The following is a 16,225-nucleotide window of genomic DNA, read 5'->3' as shown; positions in this document are numbered from 1 at the left end:
GTGTCTGTAGGTGTGTGTATGTGTAAGCTCAAGGTCTCCAATTGAGGGAATTGAGCCTGTGACCTGCTGGCTCTGAGCTGAGAGAACTAGTGACTGAGCCAGGCTGACACTGGCAGCACTGAGTGTGTGAGATTAATGATGGGCTTTGATTTTCCCTCAGATTTGTAACTAGAGTTGAGCCGCCTCTGGGCACATTCCATGATACGTGGGTTTGATCTCCAGGGTGTTACCCTTTCACAGAAGCGAAGGCACAATACATTTTTAATGTCCTCTAATAATATTAAATATACACCGAAAAGCCTAGCAGAAATCCATCACCATGCTGAAGATCTCCAAACCAGACTGAAAATTCCCTACATCCCACCTACACATGGAAATCCCAGAGATAGATTGTTGGAATGGAACATCTCTCTCTCTCTCTACCTGGAGGGACGCATCCTGCTTACCTACTTCCAGAGAGAATTGGACGCAGGTTGGCAAGAGCCAAGGCTTGGGGACCCCAGAGCTTGGGTTGGGGCAACTGCTGGGGTCTAACCAGCCCAAACCACCTTAACCCTAACCCAAAACCATATTGACATCGCTGTCTGGCAAGCTTTCTCGCTGCTTGTTCAGCTAGGACCAGCCTACCCATTAGGACTGTGGCTTGCAGGGTTAACAGGAGCTGAGTGGAATGACTCCCTGACCCCAATGACTGATCTACCCTTCCAGGTCCTGCCAATGAGCCAGGCTGGGCTGTACTGTTATCTGCATTGAGTTCCCTGGAATACTGTGAACCTGTCTGGCTCAGAGACCGGACTAGCATAGATGCCTGGCTCGATTCAGATATTCTGTTCCTAATCATGTCACCTTGAAGGCAGTTCCGCACTGACACCCCTGCACCTCCCCTTCCCTCCCCCAAGAGAGAATAGTGATGACCTGGCCAACAATCCCACCGATAAAATCGTGCTGTATCAAGGATTATTATTTTGATGAACTCTCAGTAGGGTTTCTAAACACAGCAATGGGTTTCCACATGTGACAGACATCGGCTGTAGCATCTTCTCCCCCACCCCTATGTGACGGGAATTCATGTGCAAGAGGTGAACATGCAGCGAGGTTGCTAAAGTCGATCTGAGGCGTCTGGTTAAATCACTTTAGCTGTGGGGAGAGCAGTCTCAGATCAATGGGATCAATAGCTGCATCGCTCTCTCACCAGCTGTATTGACCAGGTGCTGTTAATATTTCCTTCAGTGGTGCGTGGGGGCAGGGGAGCGACTCAAAGTGAATTTTGTGCAGAGTCAATACTGATCTGTTTGTCTCTCATGTTCTCTGCTCCACCATTGGCAGCCGTGCATTCAACCACTACACCTAGAAACTCAATCCTTCGCCTCCGCCTCTCCCCTCTTTGCCCGTCTTCAGATCGCACCTGAACCCCTTCCTCTTCAACCTCAGTCACCTCCCCTCTCTTGCTTTTGAACAGCACCGCACGATCCTTCACATCCATCTGAACAGACAGATGGGGAGCTCGGTTTAATGTCTCCTCCTGCACGGCACCTCCTACAATGCAAAACCCCTTCAGTGCTGCAATGGAGCCTCATCTTAGACTGTAGAAGTAACAGGTCTCATTGTGGGGCTCAAACCCACAACCTTCTCACTCAGAGGCGAGTGCAGCTGACACATACTAACTCAGGTGCCAAGTCAAATAAATACCCGTGCTCCCCAGTGAAGGCACTGGATGCAATGTAAGGATTATTATTATTATTATTGTTTGTAATTCCTGGCATAGACAGAGAGAGTTGTACTGATTGTTTCTGCGTTGGTGCAAGACGTGAGCTGTGCTGGGGCGGTGCAGCTATGTATGGGTATCACATTTATAAGGTCTGTATCGCTGAGACGCTGAGACACAGCGTGAGTGTATGCGTGTATGAGTATGTGTGTGTAGTGTGTGTGTGCGTATGTGTAAATGTGTGTGTCTGTCTGTATGTATATGTGTGTGTGCAAGTGTGTGTAGTGTGTATGTGTGTGAGTGTGTGGATAGTGTGTGTGTGTATATGTGTGTGAGTGTGTATGTGTGTGAGTGTGCGCGAGTGTGTGTGTGCGATCTGATAGCAACTGGCTGCTCTAACTGCTTGTGTAACGAACATCTGCTGATCAGGAGCAGGGATTTACACAGTAAGAGGCTTAAGGGGAGCAGAGAGACTGGCTCAGCGACTGGGATTAGTCAGACCAGATTGGGACCAATTTCCATTGGAAGCGAGGATTGACTCCTGTTAACCCGGCCCAACTCAGCCTCCTCTGGGAGCAACAGGACAACAGGAATAATATTTATCATCCTTACATTTGATACAATGCCTTTCACGCTAAGACGTCTCAAAGTGCTTTACATCATAAACATACACTCAATTCACTTTACAATATATTCTGTGAAGCGCTTTGAGACATCTAGAAGATTTGAAAAGCGCTATATCAAATGCAAGGATTATTATTATTATCATACACTGTAAAGTGACTGTGTTATTTGTGGTTGAATGCAGCAGCCAATTTGCACACAGCGACATCCCACAAACAGCCATGAACCGAATGATTCATTTTATTTGGGGGATTCTCGAACAGGACACCGGGAGAGAGAGTGAAACTCCCTTCTCTTTTCGAACAGTGATACCTCTATATAGTCTGATATGTGACATTAAACCAAGCTCCCTGTCTGTGCCCTGTTTAAGTAGATGTTAAAGATCTGCGTTGCTGTTGTTAAAAAGAAGGTAGTTTCTCTCTCTCTCTTGATGTCCTGACCTGATGTGAAAGTTGCTGTATGAAATGGTCCATAGAATGAATCAAGAAAACTATTGCCCTTGGTGGGGAGGGAGTGGATCGCTCAGTATTTCCACTCCCTGTGTGTTTCCCACACGCTGACTGGGAATGGCATCTATTTTTGGAGCTAAAATTCCCTTTGGTTTCCCATGTCATGCTCGGTGTCAGGCTCTGCACTGTTAAGCACTCTGAGATGCTGCCTGTGTAAAGGGCTCTGGGTAAATACAAGTTGTTGTTGATGATGATGACTTTTGCACCAACCCCTCAGTCCTTCAATCTGACATAGATTTCCCTGATTCCTGGTGGGATTGGTTAACCTTAATGAGGAATCCCGTTAGAAGGAATCCCATTGGAAATCTGCCATTTGATGCCTTTCTGTTTCTTACTTAAGAAAAGGCGCAAATTAGAGACTTGTGCGAAATGGGTCTCCTCACTTGCTAAGTACATGTTAGAGTGCCCGCCGGTGGCCACCACTAGGTACTGCAGGATCACGATTGTCTCAGGTATTCAAATCACACTTTACATCCTGTGCTTTGAGATTCCCTGTGTATTATTATATATTATTGGCTCATAGAACCCTAGAGATTATAGACAGACAGAAGGCCATTCGGCCCATCGTCTCTGTGCTGCCTCTTAATGAGCAATCCTTTCAGTTCTACTTATTAATAATAACCATTGCATTTGATATAAAAATCACTCTTGCATTTGATATAGCCGCCTTATCACATCGTCGAGACATCTCAAAGCGCTTCACAGAATATACTGCAAGCGACTGACTGTATATTTTGTGGGTGAAATATGGTAGCCAATTGCTCACAGCAGTGTCCAGTCATGGATTGAGTGACCAAATTATTATTATTTATTTATTTTTCAAAGTATTACCACCAGAAAAGCGCTTCACAGGATACACTATGAAGTCCAATGACTGTGTATTCGGTAGGCGAAACAGTCAGTTTTTGCATAGCAGTGCCCCACAAACAGCCATGGAGTGAGTGTCCGATTTTATCTGGGGGATTGTTGGCCAGGACACTGGGAGAAAGAGAGAAGCTCCTTTTGTTTTTCAAAAAGCACCGCGGGATCTTTAACCTAACATGAACAGGGCACAGACGGGGAGTGAGGTTTAACGTTTCATCCAAAGTACGGCATCTCCAACAATGTAGCGCTCCTCCGAGTACTGCGCTGGAGAGTCAGCATAGACTGTGTAATTCCAAGTCCTGACGTGGGGGTTTGAACCGATAACCAACCTTCTGACTGAGCCGGGCTGACACACACACAGTGACTGAGCCGGGCTGACACACAGTGACTGAGCCGGGCTGACACACACACAGTGACTGAGCCGGGCTGACACACAGTGACTGAGCCGGGCTGACACACAGTGACTGAGCCGGGCTGACACACACACAGTGACTGAGCCAGGCTGACACACAGTGACTGAGCCGGGCTGACACACAGTGACTGAGCCGGGCTGACACACACACAGTGACTGAGCCAGGCTGACACACAGTGACTGAGCCGGGCTGACACACAGTGACTGAGCCGGGCTGACACACAGTGACTGAGCCGGGCTGACACACACACAGTGACTGAGCCGGGCTGACACACACACAGTGACAGCCGGGCTGACACACACACCTGCAGAAAGACAAGGAATGTGCTAGAGACCAGGAGAGGAGCTCGCAGCTCTCTCTCTCTCTCTCACTCCCGGGACAGGAGGCCACTCTGTAAATGGAGACAGAGCACGGACACAATATTTGATGTACAGTGTGCGGCACTCAGTGGTAATACACAGCCTGGGATCGATATGTTGTCTGCAAAAGCCTCGTCTCCAATCAACACAGCAAAGTATATGCCAGTAGCTGCCACATCAGTCTGTTGAGGAGCTTCATTAAATATCGGCGCCAGCGCAGAGACTTGGGAGCACAGACTGATACGCCCCGATCAATAACATTACTATCAGGACCTTCAACCTTCCCCTTCCTGTAAGCAGCTCTTAAAAGCTAATTGAAGCCTCCCCTGAGCTGAATTCAGCTTCTCGCTCAGCCCAGACCCCCTCCACCCAGTCCCACTCTGCCCGGCTCAACTACTGACTTCCCAATACATAATACTCCTCGCATTAGGTACCCAGTCTATCATGTTATGAGGACGTCTCAAACCGCTTCACAGGAATCTCTGTAAAGTGTAGTGTTTTGTGGAGCACTTTGAGACGTCTCAACGACTTGATAAGGCGCTTTATCAAGTGCAAGGTGTTTATTATTATTTATTATTGATGATAAATAATTACCGGCCGCAGCCTCCTCTTACCTCTGTGACATGATCTTGAAGGCATCCGGCAGGTAACAGTCCACGTTCTCCATCTGGAAAGGGTCTGCGTCGCAGATCTTGTCGTCTGTTCTCCCATAATTAGCGCTCTCAATCATGATGACATCACTTCCTGGACAGCGCAGCTCGATCGGGTAGCCCTCGCAGGCGAGCTCCCTCCTCATCAGCCCGAACGGCAAGGCCGCCCGGCTCAGCCCTGGGAGGAGAGAGAGGTGTTAATGAAGTCACCTCAGGGGGAGGGAGGGTCTCAGGCTTGGGGTGTGAGCAAGGGCAATGGTTAGTTGGGCAGAGAGGGGGGGGAGGGCTTCCTGCGGTGAGAAGGGTCTGCGGGAGAAAGGAAAGTGTCCATGGAGGGGGTTAAGCTGCATTTAGGCAAGTTTATTTACTCCACACACATATCTCGGTTTACCTAGCAGTAAGTAGGAACCCAGTTATTAGTCGATTGGGAGATTGCTTTCCTGGAATAATAATCCCTCCAAAAAAAATTATAATAATTTGGTCACTCAGTCCACAACTGGCTGCCGCGTTTCGCCCAGGAATGCAAGGATTATTCTTATTCTTATTGTTAAGAGAGGTAAAAGAGAGGGAGGGGGAGAGAGAGAAGTGAGGAAAAGAGAGAGAGGAGAGGAAGGAGAGAGAGAGAGAGAGAGGGGGGGAACAAGAGAGGAAAGGAGAGAAAAAAGAATGAAAGAGAGTGAGCGAGTGTGGAGAGAAGGGAGAGGAAAATGAGAGAAAGCGAGCGAGAGAGAAAGTGCTTTCGCTTAAAACATTGACTTTAAAAATAATGTATTCAAAAACACTACCATTTTGTTGCCCCTGAAAAACGCTGACATCTCCCGGGGCTTCATGTTACAAATAGGTTGGCTGAGTTTGCACTATGTAGTTGAGTCATTTTGCAAAAAATGGGGCGCCATTGGCTTGCCTGTGTACAGCGTGCCTCCACAAGATCAAGAGGTGCGTTTGGATGAAAGAGAGAGAGAGAGAAAGCCACTCACTTCTCTTTTTGAATAGCAACGCAGGATCTTTAACGGCCACAGCTGAACAGGACACAGACCTGGTAAAGTTTAACGTCTTATCGAAAGGACTGTGCTTCCAACAATGCAGCGCTCCCCTCAACACTGCAAAAACAACAGCAACAACTTGGATTTATACAGCCCCCTCCACGCCGGACAGAGTCTCAGAGCGCTTTACAGTAACGGATCCCAGAGCCTCGGGGCGCACTGGCTGAAGGCACGGGCTCCGAGGGTGGAGCGGAGGACTCGGGGGACGAGGAGGAGGCCAGACCCGGCGGAACGAAGGCAACGGGTACTGTTGTGAGGAGAGAGGAGGTCAGAGAGGTCGGGGGCTGCAGAGGAGTGCAGGGATTTGAATACAAGGGTGAGGATCTTGAAATCGATCCTCTCTGGGCAGGAGGCAGTGCAGTCTGGCCAGGACTGGGGTGATCGGAGAGCAGAGTTTCGTGCAGGTGAGAACGTGGGCGGCAGAGTTTTGAATGATTTGGATTTTATGGATGGTAGTGGAGGGGAGACCGGTGAGGAGGGATTTGGGTAATCCAGCCGAGAGGTGACAAAGGCATGGACCAGAGTTTCAGTGGCTTTTGGGGAGACGTATTGGCGGAGATGGGCAATGCGTCGGAGGTGGAAGAAGACGGTGCTGGTGAGGGACCGGATGTGGGGGAGGAAAGATAATTGGGGGTCGAACCTGACGCCTAGGTTGCGTACGGGTTCGGAGAGTTTTAGTGGGAGGTCGGGTAGTTGGAGGAGGTGAGAGCCAAGAGATTTTAGACTTTGACGAGAGCCAAACAGTATGGCTTCCGTCTTATCAACGTTCAGCTGAAGAAAGTTTGCGCTCATCCAGCCCCTGAGATCTGACAGGCAGCTGACAGAACATCAGGGGACTGGGGGTCGCAAAGAGAGGTGGAAAAATAGAGTTGGGTGTCGTCTGCATATGCGTGGAAGTGTATCCCATGTCTGCGGATGACATCCCCAAGAGGGAGCGTGTAGATCAGAAAGAGGAGGGGCCCAAGAATGGATCCTTGGGGTATCCCGCAGGTAACCGGATGAGAGTGGGAGGAGAAGCCGTTTGTGCAGATGTACTGCTGGCGGTTTGTGAGGTAGGACTCGAACCGGCGAGTGCGGTCCCACTGAGGTGGATGACGGAGGAAAGACGGTGGAGGAGGATGGCGTGATCGACTGTGTCGAACGCGGCGGAGAGGTCCAGGAGTACAAGGAGGCAGAGGGAGCCCTGGTCACAGATAGAGAGGATGTCGTTTGTGACTTTCACAAGCGCAGTCTGTACTGTGGGCGGAAACCGGACTGGAGGGGTTCGAAGAGGGAGTGGGAGGAGAGGTGTGCGCGGAGTTGGTTTGCAACAACGCGTTCTAGAACTTTTGAGAGGAAGGGCAGGTTAGAAATAGGGCGGCAGTGGCTGGGGTTTGAAGGATCTAGGGAGGGTTTTTTCAGGAGGGGGGTGATGGCAGCAGTTTTGAGGGGGGCAGAAACTGATCCGGAGGAGAGGGACTGGTTGATGATGTCAGCCAGTAGGGTCAGAGGAGGGGGAGCTGGGTGACCAGCAAGTTAGTGGGGAGCGGGTCGAGGCAGCAGGTGGTGGGTTTCATGGATGTGATGGTGGGTGAAAGGGAGGAGGGAGAGATGGGGAGGAAGGTATGCACTGGAGCGTCAGCCTGGACTGTGTGATTCCAAGTCCTGACGTGGGGACTTGAACTCACAACCTTCTGACTGAGAGGCGAGAGCCTGTAGCTCAGTGGTTAGAGCACTCGCTTTGCAAGTGAGAGACCTGAGTTCAATCCCAGGCAGGTCAGGGCAAAACCTTGGGCAAGTTTCCTTACTCCACACAGAGCCTCCAAAAACAAAACAATAATAAATTGGTCATTTTCAATCTACGACTGTTTGTGGGACATTGCTGTGCGCAATTGGCTGCCGCGTTCGCCCACAAATATACAGTCAATTCACTTTACAGTGTGTTCTGTGAAGCGCTTTGGGACGTCCTCCCTACGTGAAAAGCGCTATATCAAATGCCAGGATTATTATTATTACAGACTGAGCCGGGCTGTCACACACACTCGCTATGACCTCTCTATCTGGCTCAGTGTTGCTCTCTGTCTGGCTCACAAACTAACCCACAGCTGTGGTGATGGTTTGCTCCTGAGTTGCGACGACCGATCACTAGTATACAATTATCTGCTAAGTGCCCAGAACCAGGCAGCGAGCAATTAAAATCCAGTTGATGATAAAGCGAACTGGATTTTCACTTCTTTTTGCGTGATTAAGCGTTCTCGGTGCGATTAATTTCCCTAGGAGCAGATTGCAGTTTAATGCTGCCATTATTCCCATAAATCACTGCCTGTCTTCCTGCCTCCATTTGTCATGGCTAGTGTGTGTGTGTATGTACGTATGGGGGAGAGGGCGATGGGGGGAGGGGGGAGGAGAGGGCGATGGGGGGAGGGGGAGGAGAGGGCGATGGGGGGAGGGGGGAGGAGAGGGCGATGGGGGGAGGGGGAGGAGAGGGCGATGGGGGGAGGGGGGAGGAGAGGGCGATGGGGGGAGGGGGGAGGAGAGGGCGATGGGGGGAGGGGGAGGAGAGGGCGATGGGGGGAGGGGGGGGAGAGGGCGATGGGGGGGGGGGGAGAGGGCGATGGGGGGGGGGGGGAGAGGGCGATGGGGGGGGGGGGGAGAGGGCGATGGGGGGGGAGAGGGCGATGGGGGGGAGAGGGCGATGGGGGGGAGAGGGCGATGGGGGGGGAGAGGGCGATGGGGGGGGAGAGGGCGATGGGGGGGGAGAGGGCGATGGGGGGGGAGAGGGCGATGGGGGGGAGAGGGCGATGGGGGGGGAGAGGGCGATGGGGGGGGAGAGCGCGATGGGGGGGAGAGAGCGATGGGGGGGGAGAGGGCGATGGGGGGGAGAGGGCGATGGGGGGAGGGGGGGCGAGAGGGGGAGAAGTGTTGGGGAGGGGAGGAGAGGGAGATGGGGGGAGAAAAAGAGGGGGGAAGAAAGTGGGAGAGAAGAGGGGGGGCTTCACTGATTGTTTTTTGCAACTGAAAGTCACCTCCGGGTTTCTGGATCAAACAGGCCCCACCAGAGCCAGTGCAGCTGCATGAGTCTGACTGCATAAATGGTCTGGCTCAGCACCAATGCATTTGTGCCCAACAACATGGCACGCCAGGTAGTCAAGCCGGGCCAGGCCAGGTAAGGGTCTGAGTGAGGCCGTGAATGTGCAGAGAACAACAACATCAATAATAATCCGTGTGTTTGACACAGCACCTGAACTGATAACCATGACATTAGCAATTACTGTGGACATGTCTCTATACACAGAGCTAGAGACATCAACAACACCTTACACAGCGCCCCTCACATAGGGTAGCATCCCAGAGCGCTCGACAGTGGCGGAGGACTCTGCCGAGCCAGAGGGAGGGGAGAGGGAGGTGACCCTAGGCATGATCGAAGAGGAAGATCTTGAGATGCGACCTCAAAATGGGGAAGGAGGGGGCAAGGCAGAGGGACAGAGGGAGAGTGACAGAGTTTTGGGGCGTTGTGGCTGAAAGCCAATAAACACAATAACAGATGAGCTCTCCTTAAACCCGGACATAACAAAACAACAGTAACTCCTGAAGTGACAGCCCATTTCACCAATATCTCAATATCCCGCTACCCCAAAAGTCCTCGCTTGCTGAATTAGCATGTTTATAATGGAATATTTACATTACATGAATTATTCATCGCGCAGATTAGGGAACAGCAGAAATGGAGCTCGTATTACTGAACCCCAGCAAATTGGCATCGCCCTCCCTGCCTGGCTAAGTGTGTGATACTGTGTGTGACAACACATCGAGGATTCAGCCATCACCTGAGCTCTCACATCTCGGACACTGGCATTCCCCACAATATAACTCCACTCTGTCAATTAGGCCGCGGATAATGAAGCACAACTTATATAAATAAGCTCCTCCGTTACCATAAGCCGATGGTTACAACCCAGGAAATTTATCAATGCTTCTTCCATTAGGTGTATGCAGTGAAGAGGCTCTTCATTCTCACCCCACAGAGACTCCATCAAACTTCGCAATTAAACAGGCCCAACAATACCTCTCGTTGCTCATTGTCTAACACATTGACAATACGAACATAGACACAGAGCAACAGGAGGAAGCCATTCAGCCCTTCAAGCCTGTTCCACCATTCTATTAGATCATTCAATAAATAAATCAATTACAAAAATAAAATACTAACTTGATCACTCGATCCACGACTGTTTGTGGGACACTGGCTGTGTGCAAATGGCTGCCGCGTTTCTCCAACAAAATACAGTCACTACACATTACAGTATATCCTGTGAAGTGCTTTGAGGCTTCTTGGTGATGTGATAAGGCGCTGTATCAAATGCAAGGATTATTGGTATATTGTTGTACTGCTGTTGTCCCATTTCCCAGGAACACCTGGGAGTCAGAATTTGAAAGGGAAAACAATGTCTCTCCACAGACACTGAGCAGGAAGTCTGTCAATGACAGAGATCAAACACGTTGCCAATACTATCGGTGTTGCCTTGTGTTTGTAGACTGACAAGACCTCAGTGTCCTGTCAAACAGGTCAGGTGTCTGACACACACCGGAACCAATCACTGTGCTTAAGAATCTTCAGACCAAGCTGAGAATTCCAGGAATCCCACCTACACCTGGAAATCCCAGCGATAGATTGTTGGAATGGAATGCGCTCGCTCTCTATCTCTATCCCTGGAGGGACGCATCCTGCTTACCTAATTCCCGAGAGTATTAGGCACAGGTTAGCAAGAGCCAAGGCTTGAAGGGAAGCCCAGACTGTGTGTATTGGAATGGAAAGTACACTCTCTCTCTCACCCCAGAAAGCAACAACAAATGACATTTACACAGCACCTTTCACGTCAAGAAAACATCCCAAGACGATGGACAGTCCGAGATTTGGACCCAAGCTGGGGGTTGGGATCAGGAGGAGTTGGAGTGCAAGGAGGGTGGGTATAGGAGGGTGGCTGAAGTTGCGGTCGAAGAGGAAGATCTTGAGTCGACCCTTGAATGAGGCAAAGGAAGGAGTGGTGGAGGGGATCCGGGATGGAGTGCCAGAGAGTGAGGACAGAGAGGCTGAAGGCCAGACTGCTGAGCGCTGTTTGATACCTGGGTTTAATACTCACTCACAGAACCTGTATCTACTTGAAACATGGTACAGACGAGAGTTCGGTTTAACATCTCATCAGAAGGACGGCACCTCCGACAATGTGGCACTGTGTGCCCCCTCTCCCCATTGACAACAGCCATGACACAGCGAGTGGGATAGTGGCCGATCAACACAAAAGAGAGGTGATGAGAGATGACTGGCACTCAGGGGGTTAACACACACGGAGGATAAAGGGAATTCATTAACCTTTACCGAGGTCCCTGGTTACTCTTTTATGATGTGTCCCTCCGTTTCCCTCAGCTACCTTTGATGATTCCTCTATAATTAGATAGCAATCGCTCTCTCCCCTCTCACCTCCCTCCACACACACACACAATACGCACGCATACACACACACAAACATATGCATTTGTCTCTTAAGTGAAGCATCAGCTGCCTATCCACTGATCACCCACTCCATCAAACACTCACTGAGCAGCACAACATTATCAATAATAACAATCCTCGAATCTGAGGGCACAGAAGGGGAGCTCAGTTTAACGCCTCATCCGAAGTACAGCATTTCTGGCAATGCAGCGCTGCCCCAGCACTTAAATTCCAAGTCCTGACGTGGGGCTTGAATGCAAAACCTTCGAAAGCCATGTGAAACTTGATGATTATTTTTCTATTCTGGGGAATAGATTGTGCTGGGTACAAAATGGCTGTTACATTTGACGACCAGAATAACACAGAGCTGTGTTTGTAAGACATCTCAAAGAGCCATAAAAACATGAAGTTCATTCATTCACACACCTCACTGGGACCTGTGGGGGGGAAATTTGCGGTATTCCTTCAAGGCATTCCTCATGTTAATTATCACGAGGAGCAGCCTTGTCGCTGTTTCTTAATTAGCAACACCCTAATTAAGATCCATTTCTCCGCTGCCTTTCTCTCTGCTATTTTGCCGGCTTCATCTTCCCCTAGTCAGCTGCTGCCTGTCCGGAAAGGAATATCACCTTCTACGGTCAGTTTCCTGGCTCAAGACAGATTCATCGTCACGGAAAAAAGATACATGGAATTTTAACAAAGAAATCCTGTCAAGAAATTGACAACACCATTCAGCATATCACGTCTGTGCTGTCTCGTTTACTCGGCCCTCTCCTCTCCCCTCCCCCTCAGAGCCTGATGGGTACCGTTCTTAATGAACAAGGGAGGGGCACATTAACAAAACATAACACATCTTCGATCGTTCCTTAAGGCATTTCTCATGTATGGATACAAACGATATTGTGTGTCAGCCTGGCTCAGTGGTAGCGCTCTCTTACCTCTGAGTCAGGTTCTGGGTTCAAACCCCCATGTCAGGGCTTAGAATCAAACAATCTAAGCTGATGCTCCAATACAGTGCTGGGGGAGTGCCATCCTTGAATAGAGCTCCGTCTATGCCCTGTTCAGGTGGATGTTAAAGATCCCGCAGCGTAATTGGAAAACAGAAGAGAGTTTCTCTCTCCCGGTGTGCTGCCCAACAATCCCCCAGATAAAATTGGTCATTCACTCCATGGCTGTTTGTGGGACATTGCTGTGCGCAAACGTTTGTCGTGTTTCGCCCACAAAACACAGTCATTACACTCTGGAGTATATACCGTGAAGCACTTTGAGACATCTCAACAATGTGATAAGGCGCTATATCAAATGCAAGGATTGTTGTTATTATTATAAATCACTTCACACCGCAGCACCTCTCCAACCTGCTCACTCCCCACTCCACCATCCATCCCCTCCGCTCGGCTAGCTCCGGCCTCCTGCTTGTCCCTCGTCCTCTCCGCTCCACCATTGGCAGCTGTGCTTTCAGCCACTATGCCCATTCCTCTGGAACTCCCTACCTCAATCCCTCCACCTCACCCCCCTCTTTGCTCATCTTCTGAAGACCTTCCTCTTCGACCATGCCTATGGTCACCTCCCCTCCCTCCCTGGCTCTGCCACTGTTTCACGCTCCGAGACACTACCTTGTGTGAAGGGAGCTGTGTAAACGTCCTGTTGTTGTAGAAAAAGAAAGAGCAAGGAGGCGCGAGGTAAAGGGGAGAGGCAGAGAATTCCACATGGAGATACCAAGGATTAATTGTATTTATAAATGAGCAATGATTAGGAACCTGAGTCAGTAGGAAACACAGATGAGCAGGACAGAGAAACAGAAATTGACTCTCAATGAAAACACCGCTTGGTTTTGTGACCCAAGGGAGAGGGACTCGGGCAGTTTCATTTCTGAGCTTGTCACTACAGTAAAAGCTGTTTAGCCTTTCAGTTAGACAGCTACATGTACACACTCATCTGTCAGCTCCACCTTACATGTGAACTATATATATTTTTGGGTCAGCCGGGTGTCTGACACATGCGCACACCAGTCACCATTGGCTAAGAGTCTCCAAACCAGACTGAGAATTCCCTGCATCCCACCTCCACATGGAAATTTCTGTGTGTGGAATGGAACGCGCACTCCCACTCTCTCTGGAGGGATGCATTCTGCTTACCTAATCCTAGAGAGTATTAGGCACAGGTTGGCAAGAGCCAAGGCGTGGGGAGGAGCCAGAGAAAGGAATTCCTCGACCCATTGGGGCCTAATTTGCGATATTTCTGAACAAGATTCACTAATACACTTAATTTGCCCAACCGGGTGGGTGTCTGACACACGCGGAAACTCATCACGGTTGCTTAAGAGTCACCAAACCAAACTGAGAATTCCATGCATCCCACCTACACATGGAGATTCCCGTGTCTGGAATGGAATGCATTTCCAGAGGGATGCATCCTGCTTATCTAAATCCAGAGGTTATCTGGCCCAGGCTGGCGAGAGCCAAGGCTTTGGGACCCCGGAAGGTGTGTTGGGGTATTTGCTGCTAATAATAATAATCCTCACTTTTGATACAGGGCCTTACCACATCTTCGAGGCCTCTCAAAGCGCTTCACAGGATACACTGTAAAGTGTAGTGACTGTATTTTGTGGGTGAAACTCGGCAACCAATTGTGCACAGCAGCGTCCCCAAACAACCACGGATTGAGAGACCAAATTATTATTATTAAGACAAAGATGGCTCGCAGATTAAGTGGAATTCTGTGCCCCTGGCTGTGTTATCACAAACCTCTCACACAGCTAATGCCCTGATTATCTAATTTGAGGCCCAGATTAGCTCCCCCCCCACCATTATAATTCAGCACATGGGGGCTTCGCTACCTAATTATTGCCATGTAAAAGGACTTGATTCAGAATGAACTCTGCACGTTAATTAACCAATTAATTTGTGGTAAATTTCAGACAGAGGACAGGGATATTGTTCAGCCGCTCAGCTCAGCCTGGCACTGAATGAGGTGACTGACAGTAATGAGAGGGCTTTATTAGGCTCCGCTAGTAAAACAAACCCTTCCTGTCTGGCATTAGGACATCCCACTGAGCTGTCATTTACTCAGAGAGACTCTGTCATTCGCCTCCGTATCTGTCAGTCCCCCACCCCCCACCCCACTCCTCAGTGATCTGCATTGTGCCACCACAATAACACAAAGTCACTGCATTTAACACTAATCCTGCGAAGCGCTTTGAGACGTCCCTCCTGACATAAAAGGAAGTTGTTCACCAGGACACTCTCTTCTGCAATATGTTCAATGAACATAAGATAATAATAATAATCTTTGCATTTGATATAGCACCTTATCAGGTCGTCGAGATGTCTTTCAGTATTTCACAGAATATACTGTAAAGTGTAGTGACTGTGTATTTTGTGGGTAAAACCCGGCAGTGAATTTGTGCAAATCAGTGACCCACAAGCACAAACACCGACCAATAGCATCACGGGATCTTTAACGTCACCTGAACAGGGCACAGACTGGAACTCGTCCAGAGGACGGTGTCTCCGACAATACAACATACTCCCACTGCTGTATTGGAGCCTCAATTTAGGCTATGTGATTCCAAGTCCCTGAAGTGGGGGCTTGAACCCACATCCTTCTGACTCGGAGGGGAGAGTAGTATCACTGAGCCGGGCTGACACACACTGAGCTGGGCTGACACACACACGTACACACACACACACTGACCTGGGCTAACACACACTGAGCCATCCTTACACAAACACACACTGAGGTGGGTTGACACACACCAAGCGATGATGTGAATGTTTGTCGAGCGGTGATCAGATGAGGGGCGTTGTTTGTCTTTGATGAAAAAAAACATAAAAAAGAGTGTTTGGGGGCGGGCAGGGAAACAAATAGCAGCGCTGCAATGAGACAGCGTGACCCCCCGCACACTTAATAACCGGCCAAAGCTCAGAGTCACGCACAGAAATTGGTTTCCTCCACCTTCCCTGAATCGTAATTACTTTGACTTTATCCTGAAAATCTCAGCTTTCCCGACTGTCCACAGAGACACGTGTCTCCGCACAGCCATTGGCTGAGCAGCCACAACACACAGCCTGACAGCAGATTTAATGCCTTAGCTATTGCCTCAGCCCAGAGCACAGCCACCAGCCCAGCCCCCAATCCCCAACCCGCTGTGTACATACTGGCTGTGTGAGGGTGTGCATGAGTGAGGGTGTATGTGTGTGTGAGGATGTGTGGGTGAAGGTGTGTGCATGTGCATGAGGGTGTTTGTATGAGTGTGTGTGTAAGTGCAAGGTGCGAGTGTATACATGTGTGTGATGTGTGCATTGTGCAAGAGTGGGCAGAGCGGGGGACGTGGAGCAGGCCAGAGCCTGCTGAGCGGAGGGAATGGACAGGTTAGTATGGAGTTAGCAAGTCACAGAGCTAGGGAGGAGCAAGGCTGAGGAGGGCTTTGAAAGTGAGAACGAGGATTTTGAACTCAATCCATTGGGATATCTATTCACAAACATTATATAACAACTTGTAACAACACAGTGCCCCTCATCCAGGGCAGCGTCTTGGAGAACTTAACAGTGACGGAGTATGATTCCGGGGAGGGGGGGAAGGTGAC

At 49.8% G+C, this 16,225-nt stretch overlaps 1 protein-coding gene across 1 annotated transcript in view; it reads right to left on the bottom strand.

Annotated features, from left to right (window-relative positions):
- Positions 1 to 16,225, bottom strand: part of LOC103189094 (adhesion G protein-coupled receptor L1) — an 87,375-nt gene that overhangs the window by 40,799 nt on the left and 30,351 nt on the right. The window contains exon 3 of the mRNA XM_042344686.1: positions 5,089 to 5,302. Within this exon, the coding sequence (XP_042200620.1) occupies positions 5,089 to 5,302 (214 nt within the window). The remainder of the gene's footprint in view (positions 1 to 5,088; positions 5,303 to 16,225) is intronic.

This window comes from Callorhinchus milii, unplaced genomic scaffold (genome assembly GCF_018977255.1).
Source record: "Callorhinchus milii isolate IMCB2004 unplaced genomic scaffold, IMCB_Cmil_1.0 Scaffold29, whole genome shotgun sequence".
Taxonomy (NCBI): Eukaryota; Metazoa; Chordata; class Chondrichthyes; order Chimaeriformes; family Callorhinchidae; genus Callorhinchus; species Callorhinchus milii.
Note: the sequence above shows the minus strand (reverse complement) of the source record. Positions and strands in the feature narration are given on the sequence as shown.